The 25,144-nt window shown below is 45.4% G+C and overlaps 1 protein-coding gene across 8 annotated transcripts in view; it reads left to right on the top strand.

Annotated features, from left to right (window-relative positions):
* Positions 1–25,144, top strand: part of RNF34 (ring finger protein 34) — a 310,787-nt gene that overhangs the window by 182,270 nt on the left and 103,373 nt on the right. For all 8 annotated transcript variants that reach the window (XM_078667516.1, XM_078667520.1, XM_078667514.1 and 5 more), the window contains 2 exons: positions 8,659–9,066; positions 9,861–9,914. In XM_078667516.1, coding sequence (XP_078523642.1) covers positions 8,659–9,066; positions 9,861–9,914 — 462 coding nt within the window. The remainder of the gene's footprint in view (positions 1–8,658; positions 9,067–9,860; positions 9,915–25,144) is intronic.

A 25,144-nucleotide genomic window follows, 5' to 3' on the forward strand; every position in this document is an offset into this window, starting at 1 on the left:
ATACCAATTTCAACAGTGTGTCTTGGAAAAACAATATAACTGCAACACTATGGGTATGTTGATAAATAGATATAGAAATTTGGGTAAGACCACCATTTTTAGAATAGCAATCCTATCTGCCAGTAATAGTGATAGCCTCACTCACCTACCAACTTGCTTTTCTACAGTTGCAATGGCCCTGCCATACTTGTATCACACTACCAATTCAGGTTCCCTATGAATCCATACACCCAAGTATTTAACTAGGTCTGTACTTCACACTAACGGGAACTCAAGAGGGCATTCCAGGGTGCTGGGTGTTAGAGGAAATATAACTGATTTGAACCAGTTTATACTCGGCCTGAAAAGTGATCAAATCACACATACTCAAAAATCACCGTGGTCAGGTGTGTAACAGGATCTCTAATATACAATACCATGTCATCTCCATTTAGTGATATGCTAAGGGGTCATAGTTTAATGCTGATGCAGCATGTATCTGACATAAGACACAGGCTAGCAGTTTCACCATGAGTGCAAATAAGAGAGGTGATGGGGGGCACTCATGCCTCTGCCAATTGGGAATGCATCTGACGTGTGTCCATTAATGCACGTACAGGCTATTGGGTTCGTATATAGGACTTGCACCAGCGCAGAAAGGCCTCCGGGAACCCCATTCTTAACATGACCGTAAACATATAACCCCATTCAATGCAGTCCAATTCCTTCACGGCGTCTAATAGAACTGCCGTTGCTGGTAGGGACTACCTGAAGTAATAAGGCAGGTAAGGTGCACAGGTTATGTGGGGTGATCTGAATGGAATGAATCCTGACTGGTCGGGTAAAACCTAGTTGGTTAAGCAGAGGCTACAACCAGGTCGCTATTATCTTAGCTAAAATAATATTTGAGTCTATTTTACTGAGGGAAAGCAGTCTTTGTCTGGTTTTAACAAGGCTATTATCAACGCCTCGCACAGTTGGGGGTTACTGTTTTTCATGGTGCGCTTCTTCGTGCACAGCATGTAGATGTGGGGACAGAAGTTCTGCGTACCCTTTGAAGAACTCTAGGTAGGCCCTCTATACCCGATACCTTCCCGTAAGGGAGCTTGCATATTATGTCCTTGACTTCTTAAACCATTATGGAATGCAGTAAATATTCTCTCTGCCCACTGGATAGCAATGCCAGTGCTATGTCGTCTAGATAGGATCTAACTTTCTCTACTGTAGCTGACATGCGACTTCTGTGTAGGCCAAAGTAAAATTGCTTAAATGCTGCCACTATGGAGGGCATGTCCCAGTGTTCACCAGCCTCTGGAGAAGCTATCTTCACTAAATGGTCTCTCTTTTGGTGTGTGTAGTCTCTCAGCCAGGCTGCGGCCAGGGCCCCCCCCCCCACACCATAAGCCGGGCTACATGTCGTTTAGATAAGAACTATATTTCTTCTGCCGCTAGATCGTGAAATTCGGTGAGGCATTCTCTAATGCGGGCCAGCGTGGCATGTTTAGGCAGTGATATCATACTCCCCCCTCAAAATCCCATATAGAAGCTTCAGTTTTTTGTCAACTGTGTGCGAATAGTCTTTAGGACCCCAGCCTGCATACTGATGCATATTCCCCTAATTGTTAGTTTAAACCACTACTTTCTACTGGCCCCTCATTAGTCGCGTAATAGTTTATTATAGCCAATTTAAAATCTTCTCTGAATACCATGTCAAACAGTGCTGTTGTATGCAATCTCCATGTATGTGGGGCATTACTCATTGTTGGAAGCGATAACCATAGCAGTACTAATACATGGTCTGAGAGTGTCTTAGGCATGTGTGTGATTACCTTCGCCCACGTGCACAGATCCCAGGATATCAACCAGTAATCGAGTCTGGACCACAATCTGTGCAACAATGAAGTAAATGTGCCCTTACACTGGCCCGGGTGATGTAGCCTGCAAATGTCCTCTATCCCATACTCTTCTAGTCCCGCCCTCACAACTCCAGCAGCTTGCTTACCATGCCACTCAGTGCAGTTGATCTACCCATCTTGGGGTCTAGATACGTAGTGAGGTCTCCCAGCCACAATATTTATAGGTGACAGTGTATGGATTTGACACCAAACATTTGTGAAAAATCCGGGTCATCCATGTTAGGGCCATATGTGCCGATTGGTGTTATGGGTGTTCCATAGATGCTGCCCTGCACTATCGCTAGACAGCCCTGGTCAAATACAATGGAGTGGGTTATTGTGAACGGCTCTCCTCTCTTTATCAGTATTAGCACCCTTCTAGAGAACAACGAATAAGAGAACGCCAGTCTGTATATTGCCCAACTATGGCCTGTGGCCTTTTCTGTACTACGTGTCAGGTGCGTATTCTTTAGGAAAGCTATCTGAATTTTGTTCCTGTCCATATATGAGATGATCAATCAGGTTTTCCTGGAATGTTGAGTTCCCTAACATTCCACGAAACTAGGGTTATATATCCCTCCCTGCCGGGCCATAGCATTATCATATAGTGGGTTGTGCTGCCATGCAACCTGGGAGTTATTGTGTAAGACTTAATGCTGAGTATGTGTGAAGCAGTACATTGGTTGTGTCAAAAACAATATATATCAGCATATTAAGGTGCTGGGAAGAATCCCAATACCTAGAGGGTTTTGGAGAGGTAATTATAACCGGAGTATATCCTCCCTAAGTAGTAACTAAACACAAAAATACTCCAATTGACCACACAGTGGTCAGTGGTGCTAGTAAACTTGCTGTACCCGAAGTTGGTGGCAGACGAAAAAGAAGGGGAAGGAAAACTCTCTAATGAAAGGTTGTACCTAACCCAACCATGAATGTGGGGAAAAAACTATTTTTGTTTTAATTACCCTCACACACCCTAGTGGTGTCATGCTTCATCATCGGGTCACCCTGACCCCTACAAGTCAGGGTGGGCTCGACCACAGTGTTGGGAGCTCTTTTGATAGACAAGAGGCAAGGGGGTTTTACAGATAAAATACCTCAGGCAGATCCCCAGTTTCCCTTTATTCTTGGGTCTTCCTGGGTAATTAAAATAATCTAAAATTGGTCTTTGTTGGAGTATTATGGTTCTAAGACCATAGTGCCGACATGTTTCAGTCCGTAATGGCCATGAAGGTCCTGGACTTTCTTCAGGGCAAATTTGACCCCCTATATGAGGGAACTAAAGGATGTGATGTCACTATCCTATCAGTGAAGTGAGGGCAGAGTAGCTGCTCCTTGTGTTATGTGAATAGACTGTGTGTGTCATCTGCCAGACTCCATCTGTAAAGAAAAACAGGGACAAACACCTTATAACATAGAAGAACACGAACAAACTTGTAGCCATGCTTTCTTCCCCAGTGGGGTGCAGTGGATACCGCATAGGTGAGCATGCCAGCAATTATGTGCATGCTTCTGTGTAGAGGTATCCACCCCTCATTGTGCCACTCAATACCAAATCGCGGTGACATATCAATTATTATGTGACAGGCATTATGTAACAGTGACGAATTTAATCGCATCCTAGCGTTATCAGCGTAAATGTCTGACATATTAAAAACAGCATGCACCATGTGTAAAAAGTCTCAATTGCACCATGTGGCGTATGACCTTCTAAAAGTTGACTGCTAGTGTAAAAAAGACATCTGTGGATCTTCACACAAGCTCACACTTATATCTCAGGCACACCATTTTTCAATAATCATACTGTACCCTATTTGGGGAAGTTGACCTTTGTACGCGGGACCGGATACACAATGTGGGTGGTCCTGGGGGTAGTGTGAGAGGAAAAAGACCATGGTATAAGTATTGTATTCGCGCGGTCAACAGCCGGGACCAAGGGGTTCCGCCCCCGACATACGGAGGAAGTGACGCGCTGCGTTGACGCGAGTGCGTCGCTGTGGGTGGGAAGATGCTGGGGATTGTAGTTTTCTGGTGGTTTAGTAGTTCAAAAACGACGATATTGGAAACGGAGGTATCCTTATATGAAAAATGGGCGCGAGTAACAGCGCTGCGATCAAACTCACATTAGTAGAGCGTGTGTTTTCAAATCGTCATGGTGAAAGCATTTATGAAGGTGGTTGGAAAATGAAATTAATGTATGCCCGAGTGCGCAATCGTGTTATTTTGCGTGAATGCCTGGCACAGGGGGGTCCAATGAAAGAAGGACATGATATTGGAACTATTGTCATCAAGGCAAAATATGTAAAGAAGGCAGGATAGAGCAAATGAAAGTCCCCATTGGTGTATTGAGGTTATGATAGAGATCGGGGGGTCACCTGACCAATAATTTCACCATATAGTTTTCGGGCCCATAAATTTCAATTCACCATATACATTAATCAGGCGACCTCACAAATCTACCATCAGCACCCTGATTCCTTCCTGTTGTATTCTAGTGTACCCGACTTACCATCCACCGTTACGGGTACCTATGACCACAATGGATCAGGGAGCTAGCTGTGAAGAAAGGCAGACAAAAATACAAAACCCAACTTTAAAATACCTTTGATATTCATAAAATGACCACGGACAACTGAGAAGTTTAAAGGTTTTATCTAGTAATCAGTATCTGCGAGTATTAGGCTTACAGTTAAAAGGCAATCAATAATCAAGATAACAAAAAGCACATAACCATACAAGAAAAGTGTAAGGGCAATCATTTAAGTTTGTAAATAGAGTGACAGGGAACACGCTAAGTAGACTTAAACTGAAATTCAAGAATAGACATCTATAAATGAGCAAGCTATTTGCATGTACTAGAATTATGCTATTGGGACGTACTTCATGAAAATGAGTGGACATTTAGGAATCCTATACATCTATCAAAGGGTGGAAAGTGGAACACGCTATAATTCTAATATTATTACTTCAAGAATAGATTTCAGGAGAAAAATATAAACCACATCTAAATTCATAAACCGTATGGAAAAGAATTTTGCTCTAAACAGTAGGGTAACATAGGAACATACTATGAGAATAAAATGCAATAGGTTTCCATATGGTAGATTGCGGAAAGCATGGAAAATATAACATGTGCAAAGGTATGTCTTTATTGAAGCAAAGACAGAAAATAGAAAGGTGCAGTATAGAGTTCTTAGCCCTATCTATATATTTACCTAGAATGGTGTGAAAACCAACCCTGGCCACGGATCAGTCAAGGACAGGAAATACCCCAAGGAATAGCTGTCATCAATGGGACAGCAGGTGCAGAATGGACACCCCAGGACAGGACAGGAAACCCAGATAAGGATCAGGACAGGACCACCAAGGCACGACCAGCACCCGCAGTTCGGAAGCAACGCCTGCGCTCCACCCTCTCTGCAGCTATCAGTCAGAACCCCGATTGGGTTAGCGAACTCCCCAGCAAAGTGCTCCGCCAGCACTTAAGGTCTAGTAAAACCTTAGAGTCTATAGTCAAATTCGGACAGAGTGCTCCGCAGCGCTCTATAAATTCAGTCACCTATTGAGTACGTTGGGTCAGTGACAGGTCAGCTATTCAGACAAGTCGGACAAATTTCTATAGCTAAACCTAGGCTAGATATACTGTTTTCAGGTCAGTGTACCACCCCCCAATGTTGCAAAGTGTCAGAATCCACAATTTCGATTGGTCCCAAAGTAGGCTAGGTTAACACACCAATCAGAACAGACTACTGCAAGCCTAAATTTACATTCTTGGGTACCGCCTAGCAAGATTGGGGTTCCCATGAGAAGTCGCACTGAATACAATAGGAAGAATACATTGTTAATAAAGTAACAGTTTTCAGTTTCTTTGGCTGGGTGAAGGTGCATCTTCCCATGCATATCTTGGCAGCGACTCTCTCTTGGCGCTGGGTCAATGCCACCTCGCTACTTCTGATTCTGCGCGGTACTGCACACCAGCACGGCCTCCCAAGCACCCCATCACCCCTCCGTACCGAGGATACATGAAAAGTAAGCGAAAACAAATTAAAACATAGAAATAAATGAATAAACTACATAACATGATTGTGTACTTATGAATTATCACTATAAAAATATACTATGCAATTATTTATTAGTGCAATACACAATAACAACGAGAGCATCTGCACAAGCTTCACCATATTATTACACAAGCAGCCATCTTGTGGCTATTACGCATGCGCACCCTTTCCCTCCAAATCACAACTACGTCACGTCACGTGAGTGTGACTAACGCTTGCGCAGAAGCAATATTCTAAACGGCGGCCATTTTAGAAACACAAATTAATCGTTTTAGTCAACACATAGGCAAGCATCGCTAGGATACATGTACATAGTAAAATAAAAGAAATTAGTAAAACGTACAATTTTGATTACAGAGTTATACATGAATCGAGGTTCTTGACTTCAGCAAGTCGCGTAATGTGCGAAATCTTGCTTCATCAGTTATGCCTGCTGACACTGGTCTAATCACTTACTCGCATATATAAAATGATAAACCACCTTATATGATATTACTGGCAGTGGTAACATTGCTTCCACATGAGCCCACATGAGACCCTCCGCCCACCCAGTTCATCATCTCAATCATGCTAAAGACCCATCCCCTAATAAACAATTGCAATATAAAACAGTCAGCAACACGATACAAAACCATTGCAATTATTATACCCTACGTGGTAGACTCTGTTGTACCCAAAGCATCACAGGAAGGGACAGTGTGTACTCAACAGGTGAGTTTCCTGAAACATAAGAACCCCTGGCTGGAATCTCCTACCATATCAAAGAACGGCAGACCTCTTAACGGAATCCAGCCGTCCGTTTAAATTCCAAGACAGTACTTTAACTGCCACCATCCAGACAGAAAAGCGACTGGGCCAGGCCGGAGTGCAAGGACATCTGTGGGCCTAGTGAGGCCACAGCCACATGCTTGGCGCCGGAATCGGCGGTGCTGACAGTGTGTAACTGGGACTAACTGAGAATGCATGCGTGCTGTTTTTGAGACTGCATGTGTGCTGTTTGGTCAAAAAGTCAAAGACCAACATTATACCCCATCTCCCCAACCTCCCCCCACCCCATACTTCTTCCCCGGAAGCATTTATCACCCTAACCCCACACAACAGCTGCCCCAACAGCCCCTCTAGCTTCCCAGTTCAGTTGGATCCTAGTGCCTGACAACAACACTGTATTCGTCTCAGAGCAGATCTGCAAGGAGGGGGTGAAAGACGGTCATGGGTACAATCTGGAACAAAGCAACATAAAACAGAACCGTAACCCCCTCATCCTCAATCACATGATTCCAGGATGGGCCCAACAGACCGCACAGTGCCTCACGGTTGGTGCCAAAGTGATCACCTTGGGTCCGTAACAGATCCGGTGTGTCTGTCTGTCCACATGGTGTCCTCGACAGCTCCCTCAGTCTCCTCGCTCACCCTTTCCGGGCCAGAGGAGCCCATGGGGCGCGAGTGGGTCCTCCGTGACGGGCACGTTTCCTCCTGGGCAGCTTGAGGCAAACTGATTACTACATAGGATCGCCCTTATGAGGCCCTTAGTCGTGCATACCAGCTCATCAGCAGCATTCTTTGTGTTTCTGTGCTTCTGGCATGGAAACATTGCGAAAAGAGCTGATGTCAGCACGTTGGAGCGGCGCCTATATTAGCATTGCACAAATCACTTCAGGAGCGGACATGGAGCTGAACACGCTAGCTACCAGTGCGAAGGGGTACTGCTCAAGAATTTCAGGATCCAGTCTGACGCCTAGTGGATAATTCTAAGGTAAGGGATCTGTGGCTAGATAGTCTCTGCCAGATAAGGTGTTACCGAAGGTAAGTAACTTGTTCTTTTCCCCTTGGTCTAAAAGTGCCCTTCCTTATAAAAATCCACATGTTTGGAATAGTGGAATGTGTCTTGAATTGCACTTACTTCACAGAATTAAATTATACAACATAGAGCACTTTTGTGCTAGACATGCAGTTTTGCTGCGGAACACAAATGTTTTAACGATTTTGGCTGATTGGTTCAGATTTGCAGTTTAATCGAGCAATAGCTTTGTCACCATTTGCATAAATGTATCTAAAAGTTCTACAGAGGTTCGCTAGATGAGTTCACCTTAAAAAACAGCTGCATGATCAAGATGAACCTGAGCTTCACAGGGGATCTATCATTACTTTTATCAATGACCCACAAAAAAGGTGGCATTATCAAAGAAATAGTGGTGCTCAAGACCAGATGATATTGTATTTGGATTTGCTAATGTGCTGTGTGATCAATTGGCAATATATTTTTGCTGGTTTAATGGACAATGACATTTTATTTTATTTTGGAAAATATTACAATACACTTTCGACTTTTTCCCATTTCCACTGGGGTGGTGGTGTAGCGCTGTAGCTTGTATTCTCTCAATCATTATTTTTTATTTTTTTTAAAACATTAAATACAATGTTTCTTGCATCTCTGGACTGTCTTTTATACCATTTGTGGTTATTAAATATCCACTGGAATAATTCTTGCTATCCTGTTCCCTTTATGCCTTTTCTGTACTTTGCATGAGTGAGCGATCGCTCCGGCGTGTTTTCGTACATTTCGTTTAATCTAGCTTTCTGTCTGGGCAAAGCAAGTTTTAGTTACATATGGCCCGTTTCATTTAGTAGGTTTCTGCTGAACCAAAAAACTATGAATTGATTCCTAAAGCTCCTTTTAATTAGGAGCAGTGCATTATTTCACATATGTTTCTCTCTTTTCCTAGCATGTATGCTGTGAATGCAAGAAGGAATTTTGCTCTGTCTGCTCAGTCTTGCAAGAAAACCTCAGAAGATGTGCCACCTGCCATTTACTGCAAGAAACTGCATTTCAGCGGCCTCAGTTAATGCGGCTAAAAGTCAAAGATCTGCGCCAGTATCTCAATCTGCGGAATATACCCACAGAGAGCTGCAGAGAAAAAGCAGACTTGGTGGACCTTGTACTCAGCCATCACAGATCGGGTCCACCAGACCCAATGGACACCAGTAGCATCCATTCTTCAAGATCACAGACTACAAATATTTTTACGCACTCTTTTTTTTCAAACCATACGACTTCCACACTGTCACCAACATCATCTCAGGGAGAACTCTTTGACCGGGGTGAAGGTTCAGGAAATGGAGCATATCCCGAGGTACACATTAGTGTATGCTACATAGACCCGGCTGAGTGTTCTGCAGCACTGAGCTCTTAGAATTGTAGGAAATCAGTATATACATCCTTGCATTTAGAAAAGCCACATGTTCATAGCTTTTATCGCTAACAGATATTTAATAGTAGCATGTAAATGTGTTTTTAGGCAGAGATGGCTAAAGTGTGAACCAGTTTGAGAAAAGGAATACTGTCCTATTTAGGCATAAGAGGTTTGCAAACATTTCCGGTTGACCAGGAAGTCCAGTTGAAGAGTGTATCCTCTACTTATTTGTGTTATTCAACTAAGTATCTTCCTCTTAGATCCTCTGTCAAATGCTCTCTTGTTAATCTAGTTAGCGGACCCCTTTTTTTCTTGAAATACTTTCCAGTCTGAACTATATATTTCTTTTCCCTGGTTGTTATCTGCAGCTCAGTGCAGTCCCCCCAACACCCATGTGCTTGAATCAGGAAGCATGTGGCCTATACCTGGCATATGAGATATGCCTTTGTCCATTTATCAAAGTTTATCTTCAGCCACCAAGCATTTCTATGTTGTTTTCGTGTTTGCCTACAGGTGGTACTAGTAGTGGGTTCCTATGAGACCATGCCAAATATTTCCCCCTAACTTTAAGAACCCCTTCCCTGTAGAACATCCAGTATCTTAAACCGCTACTTCTTCGCATGCCAAGCCCCCACACCACCAGTTTTATCCTATTAGAGGGTCTTTTTGTTATTCTGAGCCGCTATTTTAATTTAGAGAGTAGTATTTAATTATCAAATTCCTTGTGTGTGCAGGGAAGACGTGAAACGTCCTCAATCACTGATGTAGAAGAAAGTCAAGTACAGCAGGTAAGATGCAAAAGAATCACTACATGCATTTTATTGTGGTTCCCTATGGAAAATGGGCCTCATTGGAGCCTTGAGAGTAAACCAGGCCTTAGTCCTATTAATTAACCAACTGAAAAATAAAGATTAAGATTGCTAACACTGCTAAATGTAAGGGAACACTTTGGAAAATGGAGAATATTTTTACATTCAAAAGGATTTCTGAAGCACAGTCTAGTATACAAAATCAAGGCCAAGGGTTTTCATGGGCCTCTACACTAAAAGTATATAATTTATGCAGCTTTGATTTAGTGAACAGCGATCCACATTTGTCTACAAGGGCTGTGAACACGAAGCATGTAAGTTGCACAGACAGATAGTCTTTACGATATTCCACCATGGATTCTTAACTGTCACAGTCTCCGTATCTGCCGGTACATAATAGTTACAAGAGTGTTCCTGGGGAGTAGGTGAGTTCAGCCTTTTGGAATGAAGTTGAAGTTTGCTTGCATCCTGATATTTTTCAGCTTCCTAGATGGCAGTATAGGGAATGGCGGTTGCTGTGGGAGGGCCCTGTTCATCGGTGAATGATTAGTTCTTTCTGGTGGGGCAAGAGAACAAGGCAGGCAGGGAAAGTGGTATGTTGTGTTTGTGAGAGATCCCTGCTGAGTGTGGATATGTAATAGACTATCCACATGACAGCCAAGCTGCCCAAGATTGTGTTGTTCCTCAGTGTCTTGTGTGTCTGAATGCCGTGTGAATGTATTTTTGTTTGGAGTGGAATGTATGTGATGTGTGAGTGTTCAGTGCCTTAGTGTTCCTGCTGTGTCAGAGAGAAAGTCTCATTGGGGGTCTCGGTTGGTAAGCTCTGGGGCTTCTGGTGGGGTTTGTTGGTTGACTTCCTGCATTATATCTGCATCCGGGAACCTGTCTGAAGTAACCTGTAGACAGTGACTTTTTTTTAATGCAACTGAGTAATTTTGGAAGGGACAGACTAGAGAGAACCCCTGGTTGGGAATCGCTTAGCCTTGTGTTTGATATTTCCATGTCAACGAATGAGGTTAGTTTTAGATTCAGAAAAATGTGACTACTGAAATTCAAGAATTTTGCACCAGGAAAAATATTTTCTTTTCTCTAATCCTCCAGATCATACCATGTGTCTTGGAGATAGTTTCTAAATGCTTCTGTTGAGGAAAATCCAATGATATCAGCCACTAATTTTAATCTTAAGTTTCATGGAAGGGACAAGGGCACTTGTTCATCCAGCTCTTTAACTTGGTGGCAAGGACCAGAACTCTACAGTTCCTGATGGGGTAACTGTGCATTCTGTTCCATTTGAAATGGGCCTGGAATGTCCTCTGTGCATATGTACTTTCAGTCTCATCCTAAATAAAAAGAATTCTACAAATCGATCTCACTTGAAACCTCTGTGAAGAGCTTTCTTTGTAAAATAATTGTGTTCCTTTTTGTGCAGTTTTTATGAGTTTCAGCTGTAAATTCTGTTTATCTTCCCTATGATGGAGTGCCGCGGTGTTGAGGTCTGTCTTCTGACTATCCCTTCACAAGACCAGCATTTGTGTTTGTAGTACCAGACAAATCAACTCCTGCTGCCTACCAAAAGGGATAACTTGCTTTTCCTTCCAATGTTGTTTGCAGCAAACGCAAAACGAAGGGAGAACAGTTCAGAACATTTTAGATGCCTCTGATAAGAAGAACAGTGTCTTGTGGTCTAGTGATATCAATAAGGAGACTTCTAGCTCCCAAAGTGTGACCATCCATACTCCTACACGGGTAGAGTAAAACGTTGGAAATTAAACTGGAGTATCCAAAGATTGTTCCTTTGCTACCAACATGTTTTACCCTGGGATCTCCAGTGAGGGGTGTTGGTGTCTACATACTTAGTAGACACTGTAATTGATCAGGCTTTGGTAAAATTCCTCTGTGAGTTTTACCCAAATACCTTCCCAGTAATTATGGTGGGATGGCACCTGTTGATTCAGAGGTAGGCTCACTTCCACTCTTTCATGTAATAACCTTTAACTGAGAATTAGCAACCTATATTTCTGGGTTCATCGTTTTAGCCTCTAATGCATAAACCTAGTTCTGAAAAAAAGTACTGGTTACCCCAGAAGGATGATTGTATTCTGAGCCTAATCAATCAATCATTTATAAAGGGCACAACATACCCGCAAGGGTCTCAAGGCACTGGGGGTGCGCTACTGATCGAACAGCCAGGTCTTGAGTATCCTCCTGAAGGTCAGCAGTTCTTGGGTCTGTCGTAGGCTCAGTGGGAGGGTGTTCCATGTCTAGGCTGCGAGGTGGGAGAAGGATCTCCCACTGGTGGTTGTTCTTCGGATGCGCGGGACGGTGGCAGTGAGAGGTCGGCGGAGCATAGCTGGCGGTTGGGGATGTAGAAGGAGAGCCGTCTGTTGAGGTAGGCTGGCCCAGTCTTGTGGAGTGCCTTGTGTGCGTGTGTGAGGAGCTTGAAGGATATCCTCTTGTTGATGGGGAGCCAGTGCAGGTTTCTCAGGTGGGGAGTGATGTGGCCGTGGCGTGGTACGTCGAGGATCAGTCGTGCTGAGGCGTTTTGGATGCGTTGTAGTTGTTTGATGAGCTTAGTCGGGGCTCCCACATAGAGGGCATTTCCGTAGTCCTGTATGCTGCTGACGAGGGCCTGGGTGACTGTCTTTCTTGTATCTGTCGGGATCCATCTGTAGATCTTGCGGAGCATGCGGAGGGTGCTGAAGCAGGAGGAGGAGACGGCATTGACTTGCTTGGTCATTGAGCGTCGAGTCGAGGATGATTCCCAGGTTGGGTGCGTGGTCGGTGGGTATCGGGGCTGCCCCCAGTGCCGTCGGCCACCAGGAGTCGTCCCAGGCTGAAGGGTTGGAGCTGAGGATGAGGTCCTCCATCTTGTCCGAGTTCAGCTTCAGACGGCTGGTCTTCATCCAGTCGGCGATGGCCTTCATTCCTTCGTGGAGGTTGGCTTTGGCTCTGATGGGGTCCTTGGTGAGGGAGAGGATCAGCTGAGTGTCGTCAGCGTAGGAGATTATGTTGAGGTCTTGCTGTCGGGCTACGTGTACTAGCGGGGCCATGTAAATGTTCAACAGCGTCTGGCTGAGGGAGGTCTCATACTGATGTACTTTATTGTTCAGCTTTTATGTTACACTGTTGCATTGCAAGCTGTGCTACTCGCCATGAAATTACAAGTCTGAATGTATGCTGATGATGCCCACAAAGGTTTTAGAAAAGACTCGCAAAGAAGACTACGTTGAATAATAACTCAGTCTTGATATTCAGTATTGGAGTAGTGAAAATTGGCTTTGATTAAATGATGAAAATAGAACTCCTACTGTAGGATTGACTAAAATAAAAAACACATGAAAAATGTTTTGTCTAAATATATCTATTAGCACATGTACCATTCCATGGATCTGTTGGTAACTGTACTATTCCCCTCGTCTCCTAAAGAAAGCCTTAGGAGCACCCTATTAACAAAGTGCTAGCTAATAAAATGATTCAACCACAATCCCATTAAGCCACCAGAGCCATTAGAGTTGAAAATTGATTACATAATTGTCCTATTCGTTGGCACCATTTGACATTCAGAAACTGCTATTGTTTTTAACTGTTGTAGCTAGGTAAGTCACTGAAACTGCGAGGCAGGATCACATCACCCCTATAATTTGTAAACTGCATTGGTTTTTTGTTGAAGCCTGAGTGGGATTTGAGGTATTAACATTAGTTACAGAACTACCAATGTTTCAACCCCCAGTCACGCTCCTAGGAACCATGAACTACTAGGCTCCTACTGCCCACTAGCGCTCCTAAACTCTGACTGGAAGATCCTGGCCAAAACACTGGCAGATAGTTTGGCTCCTCTGATGCTCCAATTAGTGCACGCTGACCAAAATGGTTTCGTACCTGCCCTCAATACATCCCTAAACATGCGCTGTTTTGTCCGAGTGACTGAATACTCTGAAGAGCGCTGGCCGCACTCTGGCTGCTTAGTGTTAGATGTAGAAAAAACTTTCAACACACTATAGTGGGAGTATCTATTTGCCGCTCTTTCTAGGTACGGACTGGGAACTCACTTTCTTGGCCTAGTGAAATTACTTTAGACCCTCCCCACCGCCAGAGTAAAACAAGCATTTGCAATGCATTAGGTCTCGCATTAATTACGTTTGAGCTATTGGCATTGCTAAATATTGCAACATCAATTGCAACAAAAGTCTATAAATTGTAGGCCAAAAAGATGTTTATTTTTGTAGCAATGGTGGCATGCTGCGCTTTAGATGGATAGGTTTAAAAGTAAAGTGTGCCATACTGCGATTGCTACAATAGTTAATTGTGGATGCGTTAACAATTGATGTGTGCACTGATGGCTGGTGGTGTGTGTGCGTGTAGAAATTGTGCACTGATGGCTGGGGGTGGGTGTGCCTGGTGAAAACGTGCACTGATGGCTGGTGGTGTGTGTGTGTGTGCCTGGTGAAAGCGTGCACTGACGGCTGGTGGTGTGTGTGTGTGCCTGGTGAAAGTGTGCTCTGACGGCTGGTGGTGTGTGTGCGCGCCTGGTGAAAGCATGCACTGTGACGGCTGGTGGTGTGTGTGCCTGGTGGAAGCGGGCAGTGACGGCTGGTGGTGTTTGTGCCCGGTGAAAGCGTGCACTGACGGCTGGTGGTGTGTGTGTGCCTGGTGGAAGCGTGCACTGACGACTGATGGTGTCTATGTCTGGTGAAAGTGTGCACTGAAGGTGTGGTTGTGTGTGTGGTTGTGTGTGTGTGTGGTGTTGTGTGTGTGTGTGGTTGCTTGTGTTTGTGGTTGCTTGTGTGTGCATGTGTGTGTGGTTGTGTGTTTGGTATTGTGTGTGTGACAGTAATACTTAAAGCATATCAAAATAAAGGAACACAAACATCGAGTTTGTGGAAAGAGAAAGCACGTTGTAAGTCAAACGGACAGCAGCAAAGCATTGAAACCTCTTCAATTCAGATGGGTTGGTTCACGGTTTTGCCCTAAAATAGCTGGGATTTTAGTTTAATTGCATGCACGTTTTAGAGAAGTGAACGTGGAGGCTTGCCCCGTGACGAAACAGCTGTGGCATCAGCAGCTGCCTTTCGACCAGGTTTGTTTGCGATATACAGTACTGCTGCAATAGCAATACAACGCAAGCAGTGTGGCAGACACGGGCGGGGATAGTTTATGAAAAACCCAGCTATGCGGCGGAGGCTGTAAATAGGCACGTTCATCGTGAGTGGAGGGGGGGTGGGTAAGGCTTGCTGTCCATTTGGCTCTGCTGAAGCTACTCTGTGCCTGGGGCGGTGACAGTTCCGGGTTAGCTTGGGTTCGGGTCAGGAGGCCCAGCGATGCGATAAAGGGAACAGCCATCTGTACTCAACTCTTCAAAGATGTGCTAGATTTGATTAAGAGTCCACCAGGGCAAGGGGAGACCGAGAAGAGAGAGATAGTGAGGCTGGGAGTCGATTTGTTGGGAGGCAGAGTCCAGGGCACAACTCATGCCTTAAAACAAGGCTCTCTCGGTATGCCGCTGGCTTCTAAAGTGTTAATTGCAGTCTTAATTTCTCCCCTATTGAGTAACCTTCCTTCCGTCCTCCTTACCTCTTTATCCTTAGAAGGAGTAAGGTGAAAAGCATTGATCACTGAAGCGTGTGTGCGCCTAAGTTCTACCCAATAGTGTATTTTTTTAGTATCTCCCCAAGGTTACCCTATGTATTTAAACTATGTGTTTGTCGAATATTTGCGTGGAGTGGGGCAGATTTGTAACGTGTTTATTCATCAACATCCCCTTCTCATTTAACAGCATATGGGAAACATCACTGTATAACTTCTGCCTTTGTTTGTGTTCCACCTTACAACCAATCACAGAACCCAGTTCAGACATTCGGGGAACGTGCGCTCTTATCTTCTCACTACAGAAACAACCGTGTTAGATCAAGTATGCAACTACAAGGGAAAATTCACCCTAGTTTCATGGACAGAGGTCACAAAAGTATATTTCGCAAATGTGCCTGAAAAGCACGGAATATATGAGAGATAGACAGAAGGAAAGGGAGAAGGGTGAGGGAGAGAGAAAGAGAAGGAAGGGGGAGGGAGAGTGAGGTAGGGAGGGGAGGCAAGAGGGCGAGAGAGAGAGAGAGAGAAGGAAGGGGAGACAGAGAGAGGGAGTATGGGGAGGGAAGAAGGAGGGAGGGAGGGAGGGAGAGAGAGAGAGAGAAAAGGAAGGGCCAAGAGATGGACAGAGGGAACGGGAGAGGGAGCAAGAGAGACAGAAGGAAGGGTCGAGAGAGGGAGGAGAGAGGGGAGGTGAGAAGGAGGGGGAGAAAGAGAGAGAGAGAGAGAAGGGAGGGAGGGAAGAGGAGAGAGGGAGAAAAAGAAAGAGTGAAGGAAGAGAGCAAGAGAGTGAGGGAAGGAGGGGTGGGAAGGGGAAATGGGAGTGGGAGAGGTAGCGACAGAGGGAGAGAAAGAAGAGGGGGGTCTAAAAAAATGACTCTCTCTCCATCAGAAAATACTTAGAAGGTCCCAAAAGCGAGACCTACTGGCTATACCAATGCTTGTTTTGTTTGCAGTGGGAAGAGGCCCAGAGGAAGCAGCAATGGAGGAGCTGGGTGTTGGGGATGTAAACAAATAGGGGCAAAAAGCATTTAGTTGGAAGAGTAACATAGAGAAGGGGGGGCAGGGATGTGAATGGGCAAGCAGCAGATGGCAAGGAAAGACCAAAAAAAGACATGCGCTCCTAAAGAGTGCTGAAAGCAAACGAAACAAGCTTGTGCAAGGTTATAGTATATGTGTTGTTTGTTGTAAGAAGTGTATGTGGTGGTGTGGGTGTGTGTGAGTATGTTGCAGTAGTGGTGTGAGAGCCAGTGTTCGTGCGCAGGCATCACCAGAGGTGAGGTTTTAGCGAGTGGTTGGAATCTTCTGTCAAAAATACTAAGTTTGCTGATTTTTGCAGGGATCTGCAACTCACCTTTTCATCACGGTGGCACCTCTTTGGAGCCGAGCATCCCACACCCCTTAGAATGACAGGAGGTGCGGTCTGCAGCATGAACGCAAGCATTTAGTTTAAATGCCCCAAAGCAAAAAAGATAGCCAGGCTGCTTTGGAATCCATAATAGTTGTGTGTTCCAATGGAATGCCAGCCATCTTAAATGCTGATCATTGTAAAAAGTATGGCGTGCGCACTTATCTTTGGAATCATGTTGGTCAGAAGCAGACAAAGGACTCACCATGCACTATCTTCGGAATGCTCCTGTTTCCTTTTTGAAGTGGGGTAAGTGCTTTGCACAAGCTGCACACTTCTGCCAAAGTGGGGGAAGCACTCCACACGTTTGTGCCACAAGTGAAGTGCCTAACACATGCTGAATATAAAGGGACATTAAGCGCTAGCCACAAGTTGTTTATTAAATGTAATGCAACATACAGAGCTGCCGGGAAAAAAGTGCTTCAATACCTTCAAGTTGAGTTCACCCAGAGCAAGCATCAATCGTAATGTAAACAAGCAAAGCAGTAAAGTGAGGGCTTCGGGTGGCAAATGGTGATCACTTTCGCGGCCGCTTTGATGTTCTCAGTGGCCGCGCGGCTCACTGAGAACATCAAAGCGGCCGCGAAAGGGCTCCCAAAGGCTGCAGGCTGACAAATGGTGCGCCCGCCCAGCGCACATGCACTGTACCCTGCACACTTTGGGAGCACTTTTGAAAGCCCCTTACTTCATATCTCACCAAAGCATCGCTAACGCGATGGGTTAGGCGAGACCTTAAAAAAAAATGTACCCCTAATTTTCCTAGGTGTCACTCAAAATCAGTTCATGCTGCTACTAAACTAGACATTTTTTCTTTGAAATTAAACCACAAATGTGTTAATTCTGGTCAATCTAAGTACATTTTAACCTGCGCCGTAGCTTATTTTTGTTGATAACCATTAGAAATACCTTCTGTTGGTTATTACTTTCGAAGTCTCTGCATCAAAAGTTTGCCAAAGACACCAGTCGTTTTTAGCAGTTCAAGTAAAGTGTGCAGGATTACCTGCAGTCCCTCTGTAATTGGCAGACATGCTAGTAATGGTGGGCAGGGGAAAATGTGAGCCAATCCTGTTATCTGATATTTTTTCTTGACCATGCCCTTAACGGTGAAGTTCTATGTGAGACAGAAATGTCGTTGTAATATCTCGTGGCTGCCCCCACCTTTCACTCCCCTGAACATTGTCGTTGATATCTGAGGTACAGAGTAATATTTCCACTGCACAGCATTTCCTCAAAAAGACTCCAAACTTGACCAGTTACAAAAAACAATCTCCAGCGACCCTGTTTATTTTCAACCTGGGCCCCCCTTTAAACAGGCTTAAATAAATGAAGACATTCTAAAGTGCAGCATGCCATAAATCCGAATTGTAATGCTCAGGATGGGCTCCTCTCCAGTCTCCTACAGCTGAAGTTAAGATTATTCCCTATTACTGTCAAAATCACACTGCGTCTCTGGCACCCGGCCTTCCTCTTTTACTTACCATGCTTCTTGAGCTGTCCTTAGCATTTATCCAGTATTCTCCTTTCCATATCAAACTTAGTCCATTTTCGGATCGCCTTGAGACCGTTCACCATCGTTTCTGACACTGTTGCTTTCTCAGGTGATCTAGTACTCAAAACTTATTATTATGCAGTTAACATGCCAGCTGCATACATATATTGTTAGCAGAACCTATTCTCGGACTTCAGGGGCACTTATTACATGTCCTGTCATATTTTTTACAGCAGCATGCTGGCAGACTTTTGGTGACATCGATCTTGCACTATCTGATACTAAAACAAGAAATAGAAAAGGAAAACGATACTTGTACCAACGTGCCAAACAATAACCATGTTAATAAATTCCTTCATGCCCGCAAGTTTAAATTAGTGCTTACCCGCTCTACATGGAATTAACGTGCATCCGCGATAAAGGAATTGTGCTCACGAAGTAAACGAGTATGGAGAAACCGGGAAGACGCCGGTTTGAAATGACGTGCGAGTGAAATCGCCACAAAAATAAAAGACAGACTGGACTCGAGCGGTGAGAAGTGAAATGTATAGCGGACCAGAGAGGGAGCATTTCTGAAAGGAGTTCTGCCTCCTGATTGGCTGTTTAACTAGAAACCTGCGGTGAGAGGAGCCGACGCAGGAATCGAAACTAGTGGTGCACGCGCACACCAGAGGAGCGGGGCAAGGGAGCGCGAAGACGCCGAGAGGAGGTAGGGGATGTGTGTGTAAGTGCCGGGGGTTGTCTGCGTATGTGTGCGCGTGCGTGTGTGTATGCGGGAGGGGAGGGGGTTCTGTATGTATGTATGTGTGTGTGTGTGTGTGTATGGGGGGGAAGGGGGGGGGGGGCTGTATGTGTATTGTGAAGAGCCTGCCGGAATCGGAGCGCGTGTTGACGCGCGCGACCTGATCCCGGCAGGCTGCTGCTGCTGCGTGCTCGTGACAGTCTGTTGTCCTCTCCCTTTCAGTCATTGAAAGCCAGAATGATGACAATAGTCTCGCTCTGCGACAGCAGGCCTTTGGCCTGCAATCGCAGGGCGAGACCTAAAAAGGACCCTATATGTCGAACTCAATACCCATTGGCCGCGGCACCAGACAGGGATGCCCATTAACCCCACTGCTGTTCTCCCTAGCCATAGAGCCACTGGCCTAAGCCCTCTGCAGTGGAGGAGAGGGATGGGGTGTCCCATTAGGGAATGGAGTACATGCAGTCTCCCTGTTCGCCGACAACCTGCTCCTCTATCTCCAAGACATCAGAGGATCATGCAGTAACATAGCAAAACGCTATCTGACTTTGTTTCTCTCGCTGGCCTACGAGTACACTAGACAAAATTGTGCCTGTAACTGTTTGTTACATCTACCACTGACCCAGCACTAATGGTTAATGACGTAAGAGTGCAATGGCAACCATCTATGTTCCTTTATTTAGGTGTTAGGGTCTATCACCAACCAGACTATTAGCTGAAGGTTAACCTTAGGCGTACTATCAGCGCAATCAAATCACAAATGTCTTTCTGGCGCATCCTCCCCCTAACAGTAATGGGTCGCATAGCGCTCCTTAAAATGGTGGTCATTCTACGACTCCTATATTACTTCACCAATTTGCTACTCTATATCAGGCCCCCAGTCTTTTGCTCACTTGAACACATCATGCGAGACTTTATCTGGCATGGCACACACTGCAGACTTCCGCTATCTAAGCTATACCTGCAAACCAATAAGGGAGGATTGGCAGTGCCCAATATGGAACATTACTATCAGGCGGCACAACTCCAATGGATAGCCAAATGGGTCAGAGGGGCACATCTGACAGACAAGGCCACACAGCTACAAGGTAGAATGCCTTTGTCAATTATAAGTCTGTTCCACCCTGGCCGAAAAGGGGTGACCCCTCCCTAATTACTGCTGGAGGTGGCCTAAAGATGCTTCCATCGCAGCCTACACATTGCGCAAAATATAATCCCATGTGCATCTTCTTTACCCATACAAGGCACACCCAGAGGACCATGTGCCATCGCCGGAACAGAACTCTCTACCTGGGAGGAGGCGGGACTACAGACTTTAGAAGTCCTATATCGGGATGGTCAATTTGCGCCATTCAATACTCTCACTGTTGAGGATAGCCTGCCGCGGGGACAATTCCTATTGTATACCTCACTAACCTCGACACTGCGAATACTATGGGGAGGCATATCACACAAACCCATGACACACCTTACCATCCAATATATACACGAGCTGGTGGCAAGAAGACACCTCACCAAATGGCTCACTGATTAACTGAGAACTCATGCAGCCCTGCCACTGACATCCCTCAGACAGCACTGGGACACTGATTTTCAAAGGCCCTGCACAGATCAAGAATGGGCGGCCAAATTGGAGGGGCCTACACATATCCCTAGAAATGCTAGATTCTGCCTCATACAGTATTTTATAGTCCACAGGACATACCTGACACCAGCTAGAATTAATAAATACTTTGGACGCACAGACGTCACTGCCCCAGATGCAACCAGGCATGTGGAGACCTATTGCAAATGTTGTGGTATAGTACGGCCCTTACCATATACTGGAAAGCTGAAGTCAATTATTTGCCTATTTCCACTGGCCATGTGTTGGGCAGCACCTGGAAGGTATGCCTCTTGGTCCTCTATCACAGATCCAAAAAGCACAAAACAACAACCAGGTTTATAGACTTAGGACTACTCACAGTTAAGTGCCTGATCACTAAATGCTAGAAGCGCCCTGAGCCCCCTCCCAAGAATGCCTGGCTTCACTCATTGACCACCTGGGCAATGGCAGAGAGCGTTGCTCTCCACCACGAAGATACCATGGGGATTCGTAAACCCCTGATGGCGACTGCATGGGACACACTTCTCCTAGATTTCCGCACTGCCTGGCAGGCAACTGTTAACCCCAGGAGCTAATCATGGACAATGGTGATGCACCAGCCACCAATGCCCACCATACGCCATAAAGCATAATAGAAACACAAGTGTGACCCACTGGACGAACCATCACAGAACCTAGCACCTTAATATCTCGCATCTATATCCTGAATACACGGCTACTGATGGATCAAGGAGGGACATAAATCTGATCTGATCACTACAATGAACTATAAGCGCTGGGGAGTGATAGAAAACTAAGTTGGGCAAAAGTTGATATCGTTCACACCGTGATCCCGCCTCCCTTCCCCTCGACCCTTTACTCCCTCCACCTGCCCTTCCTTGGTTAAACCAAACCTGTTGCACGTAGACACGAGAGTCGCACAGAAACGCAATGTCATCCTTGTTGGAAACGCCCCTGAATAATAGATGTTTAAGCACACACAATAACTAGACAATCACTGATGACATGATATGTATTGTTACTTTACTTCATTTTAGTCTAAAATGGGAATTCGATCTGGCTGTATATTCTGCTGAGGTGCACACGTATAATGTCTGTTTATTCAAAACAAAAATTAATAAATTTAAACAAAAAAATTAATGGTTCAACCTCTCAACACTTGGAAAAATTGTCATAATACAAAACCCTGCTCGCAACCTTTGCATGTAGGGTAAATGTCTACCATGAAAAGCCTGTGAAAGAAATCCTGACATAAGGGATGAAATACATAAAAGTATGAAACTCCCTGCCTTTAATTACATGGTCCCTTCTAAATCATTTGACGTCAGAGATATGGACTTTTGGCTTACTTTAGAGCTATAAAAGAAACCCCAAATGATGATGTGGTTCCCTGCAGCCAAGATTAAGATGCCCGCAGTAGCAGCTCCACCAGGCTTGGCCATGAAATGCTGCAAGCAGAAGATCAGATGTAAGAAATTCTCAGAAAGTGCACAGAATGTATGTAATCCCATCTTTGCCCGGATCCGGCAAGTTTCATTCATCAACCTTTACACACTCCTGATAGAATCAGCACCCCATCTTTTTAAACACCTTGTTACCCAACTGCTTCCTGAAAAGAAATACTTTACTCTCATCTGTCTTAGCTCCCCACACCCCATTTTCCATATTTGCGCTGTCCATTACATTTTTGTAAATATCTCCCTCCAGGCCCTACCCCCTTTTTAGGTCCTAGCCTGCGATGGCTGTGCAGACATGCGCAGTCTCGCTGGCAAGATTTAATGAGATAGAGAGAACATCACTAGCGAGGTTAAGCCCCGCCCCTCTTCTCCATTGGCTGGCCTCCTAAACGGTGGCCAGCCATTGGAGAAGAGGTCCTACTGATGTTCTTCTTTCTCTTTAAGCCCTGTCCTTTTCAGATTGGGTTCATTGACTTGACTTACTGCTGAAGTAAAAGGTTTCTTATCTTCTTAATGGGTCCAGATGGCCCCATAAAGAAGATAAGGAACCTTTCACCCCAGCAGGAAGTCGGGGCACCCAGTCTGAAAAGGACGGGGCTTAAAGAGAAATACGCTTATACCGAAGAAGCCGTGCTTCTCTATAATCCGTAGCAAACTGCTGCGAGTGAGGGGGTGAGGGAGTCAAGGGAAAGGCAGGAGGCGCGGGATCGGGTGTGGAGGCAGCGTCAGACAGGACAATGAGGCACACGCTCAGCTCGAGAAGAAGCAGCCAGCTCATCTGAGCAGATGAACATGCGCATCTGATGAAATGCAGAGCGAGCACTTCCTTACAGGCGCTGCAGCGGAAGCCGCAGGTCTGAAACCGGAGCCCCCGCTAATCCGGATAAAGACCGCCTGGTATGTTCTGGAATGTGCACTTCGGGCTGGTTCCTCGCCTTCCACCTTAAGGGCAGGTCCCCAGCCAGCGAGGAGGCTAACTTTCCAGTGTGTCTGTCTGTGTCTGAGTACAGTAGGAGGAGTTTTCCACTCCCAGTGCAAAAGGTGTGCTGGGCACAGCCCCTGCCTGCGAGCTGAGCCTAGCGCTGGGATTGTTTTGGATAAACTTTGGGTTTTTTTGGAGCCGGAGCCGCAGCGTGAACAGCAGGACTGTGGACAGAGATGCTGCAGAAGGAATATCGGATCTGCATGCCGCTCAGCATGGAGGAGGTAAGTCGGCGCCACTAACGCGGCAGCGTGGGTTAAGCGCTCACGGCTTAGATCCTTGTGCAAGTCGTGGTTTGAATCCCCCTGCGGCGACTCAGCCTTTCATCCTTCCTAGGAGGAGGGATGGCCTTCTGCAATGTCTTGCATTCGAGTAGGCAAGGGACTGGGATGTTGTAATTGAAAAAAGAATATGTAATTTATTGGGTTAATGTGCTACTGCTGAGGTCTCGAGTCATGGTTCAAGTCCCAGTCGGTCCACTGATAGAAGTGTTCGTGTCTACGCCTTTCACTGTCATTTTACATAAGGTTGTGGTCTGGTGCATCCGTCCAGTTGCTTGCATTGAAATGACGCGAGGCTACTGTCTCCAGCATGTCTGAGCATCGGTTGGGCTCTTAAATGAAATGCATTGGTTTCAATTGAAATTGACTACCCTTGAGTTACTTTTCATCCTTCCAGGGGCAATGAAACGCGTAGATTCAACTGGCTTAAAAGAAGCACCTGCTATTTACAGTGTTTGAAGCGTGCATTAGACTTCGGCATACTGAACACTACATCTGCACTGTAGCCAGCTCATCTACCAGTGTCCAGAGCTGCTGACAATCTTCCACCTCTACATTTATTTCACGCACACATCTAGCCATGCATTGGCTGATACGTCGGTGTTGTATTCGAGCCCGTAGCAGGTATACGCTTTGAGTGGGAATTATGCGAGATGCTCGGATACGGTGCCTCTGTGTGCACGAGACGGTGTTTACAAATGAGCCTCGAGCACTGACAGTTGGCCCGTGTCAAGCATACACAGCTCGCTCACGTCTGTTTTTCTCGATGCATCCTGGTACTTGTAGTTTTCTTTATCATGCATCTTAAATCCCCCGGATGTTATTATAAATTTGTAGTCTATCCCTGAAAAGAGATTTCATTTACAGACAGTCCGGCCTGTATTTGCTTGACGATTGTGGCTCAAGGAGACAGTCCTTCTAATAATGCCTTACCACTTGACCAATGCTGTGTGATCTTGGACAAAAGACTTTTCCTTTTCTGCACATCCCAGGCCTGGTTAAATCGAAGGTGCTTGGAAATGAGCTAAAACTAGTATTACGTGCTATACAAATGACTGACCATGACATGGAGTCACTTGGGAGCTCCGTGGGCAACATCTGCAAGAATTCCTGACTTTTTAGTCCGCATTCCCCTGCATGTGTGGGCCTGTCAGCCCAATAGATAGACATACCTTAAACAAAGGTAAGTCTCCTAGGTTCCTTAATGCAGTTACTGGTGTACAGGGAGTCGGGACAAAGGTGCCCCACACAAGATAGGGATACATTGAAGGGTTCCATGAACATGCTCTGCTGTGCAAGGCAGGCCCCTGTTCTGCGCCTGTGTGAGGCACGTGTGTGCTGGTACATAAGTATCCATGCGCAGTATGAAGTGAGCAAAGTGCGTGCATCAGTTGCTGGCCAGGTGATGTCTTCAGATGTTCAGTGCATGTTCTGACTTCAGGAAGTGCAGATTCCAGTATTTACACATGAATATCCACCATTCCTTTGGAAAAAGTATATACTGCCGTGTTTGCACATTCGTGTTTGAAAAAGTTCAGGTTGTTGCATTAGAACATGCATATTCACCATACGTGTTTGGTTATTGCCACTGCACAAACAGCAGTGCATTCAAATTGGCTGTGTGTGTGTGGCTGTGTGTGTGTGCGGATGTGGCTCTATGT

Source organism: Lissotriton helveticus, chromosome 11 (genome assembly GCF_964261635.1).
Source record: "Lissotriton helveticus chromosome 11, aLisHel1.1, whole genome shotgun sequence".
Lineage (NCBI taxonomy): Eukaryota > Metazoa > Chordata > Amphibia > Caudata > Salamandridae > Lissotriton > Lissotriton helveticus.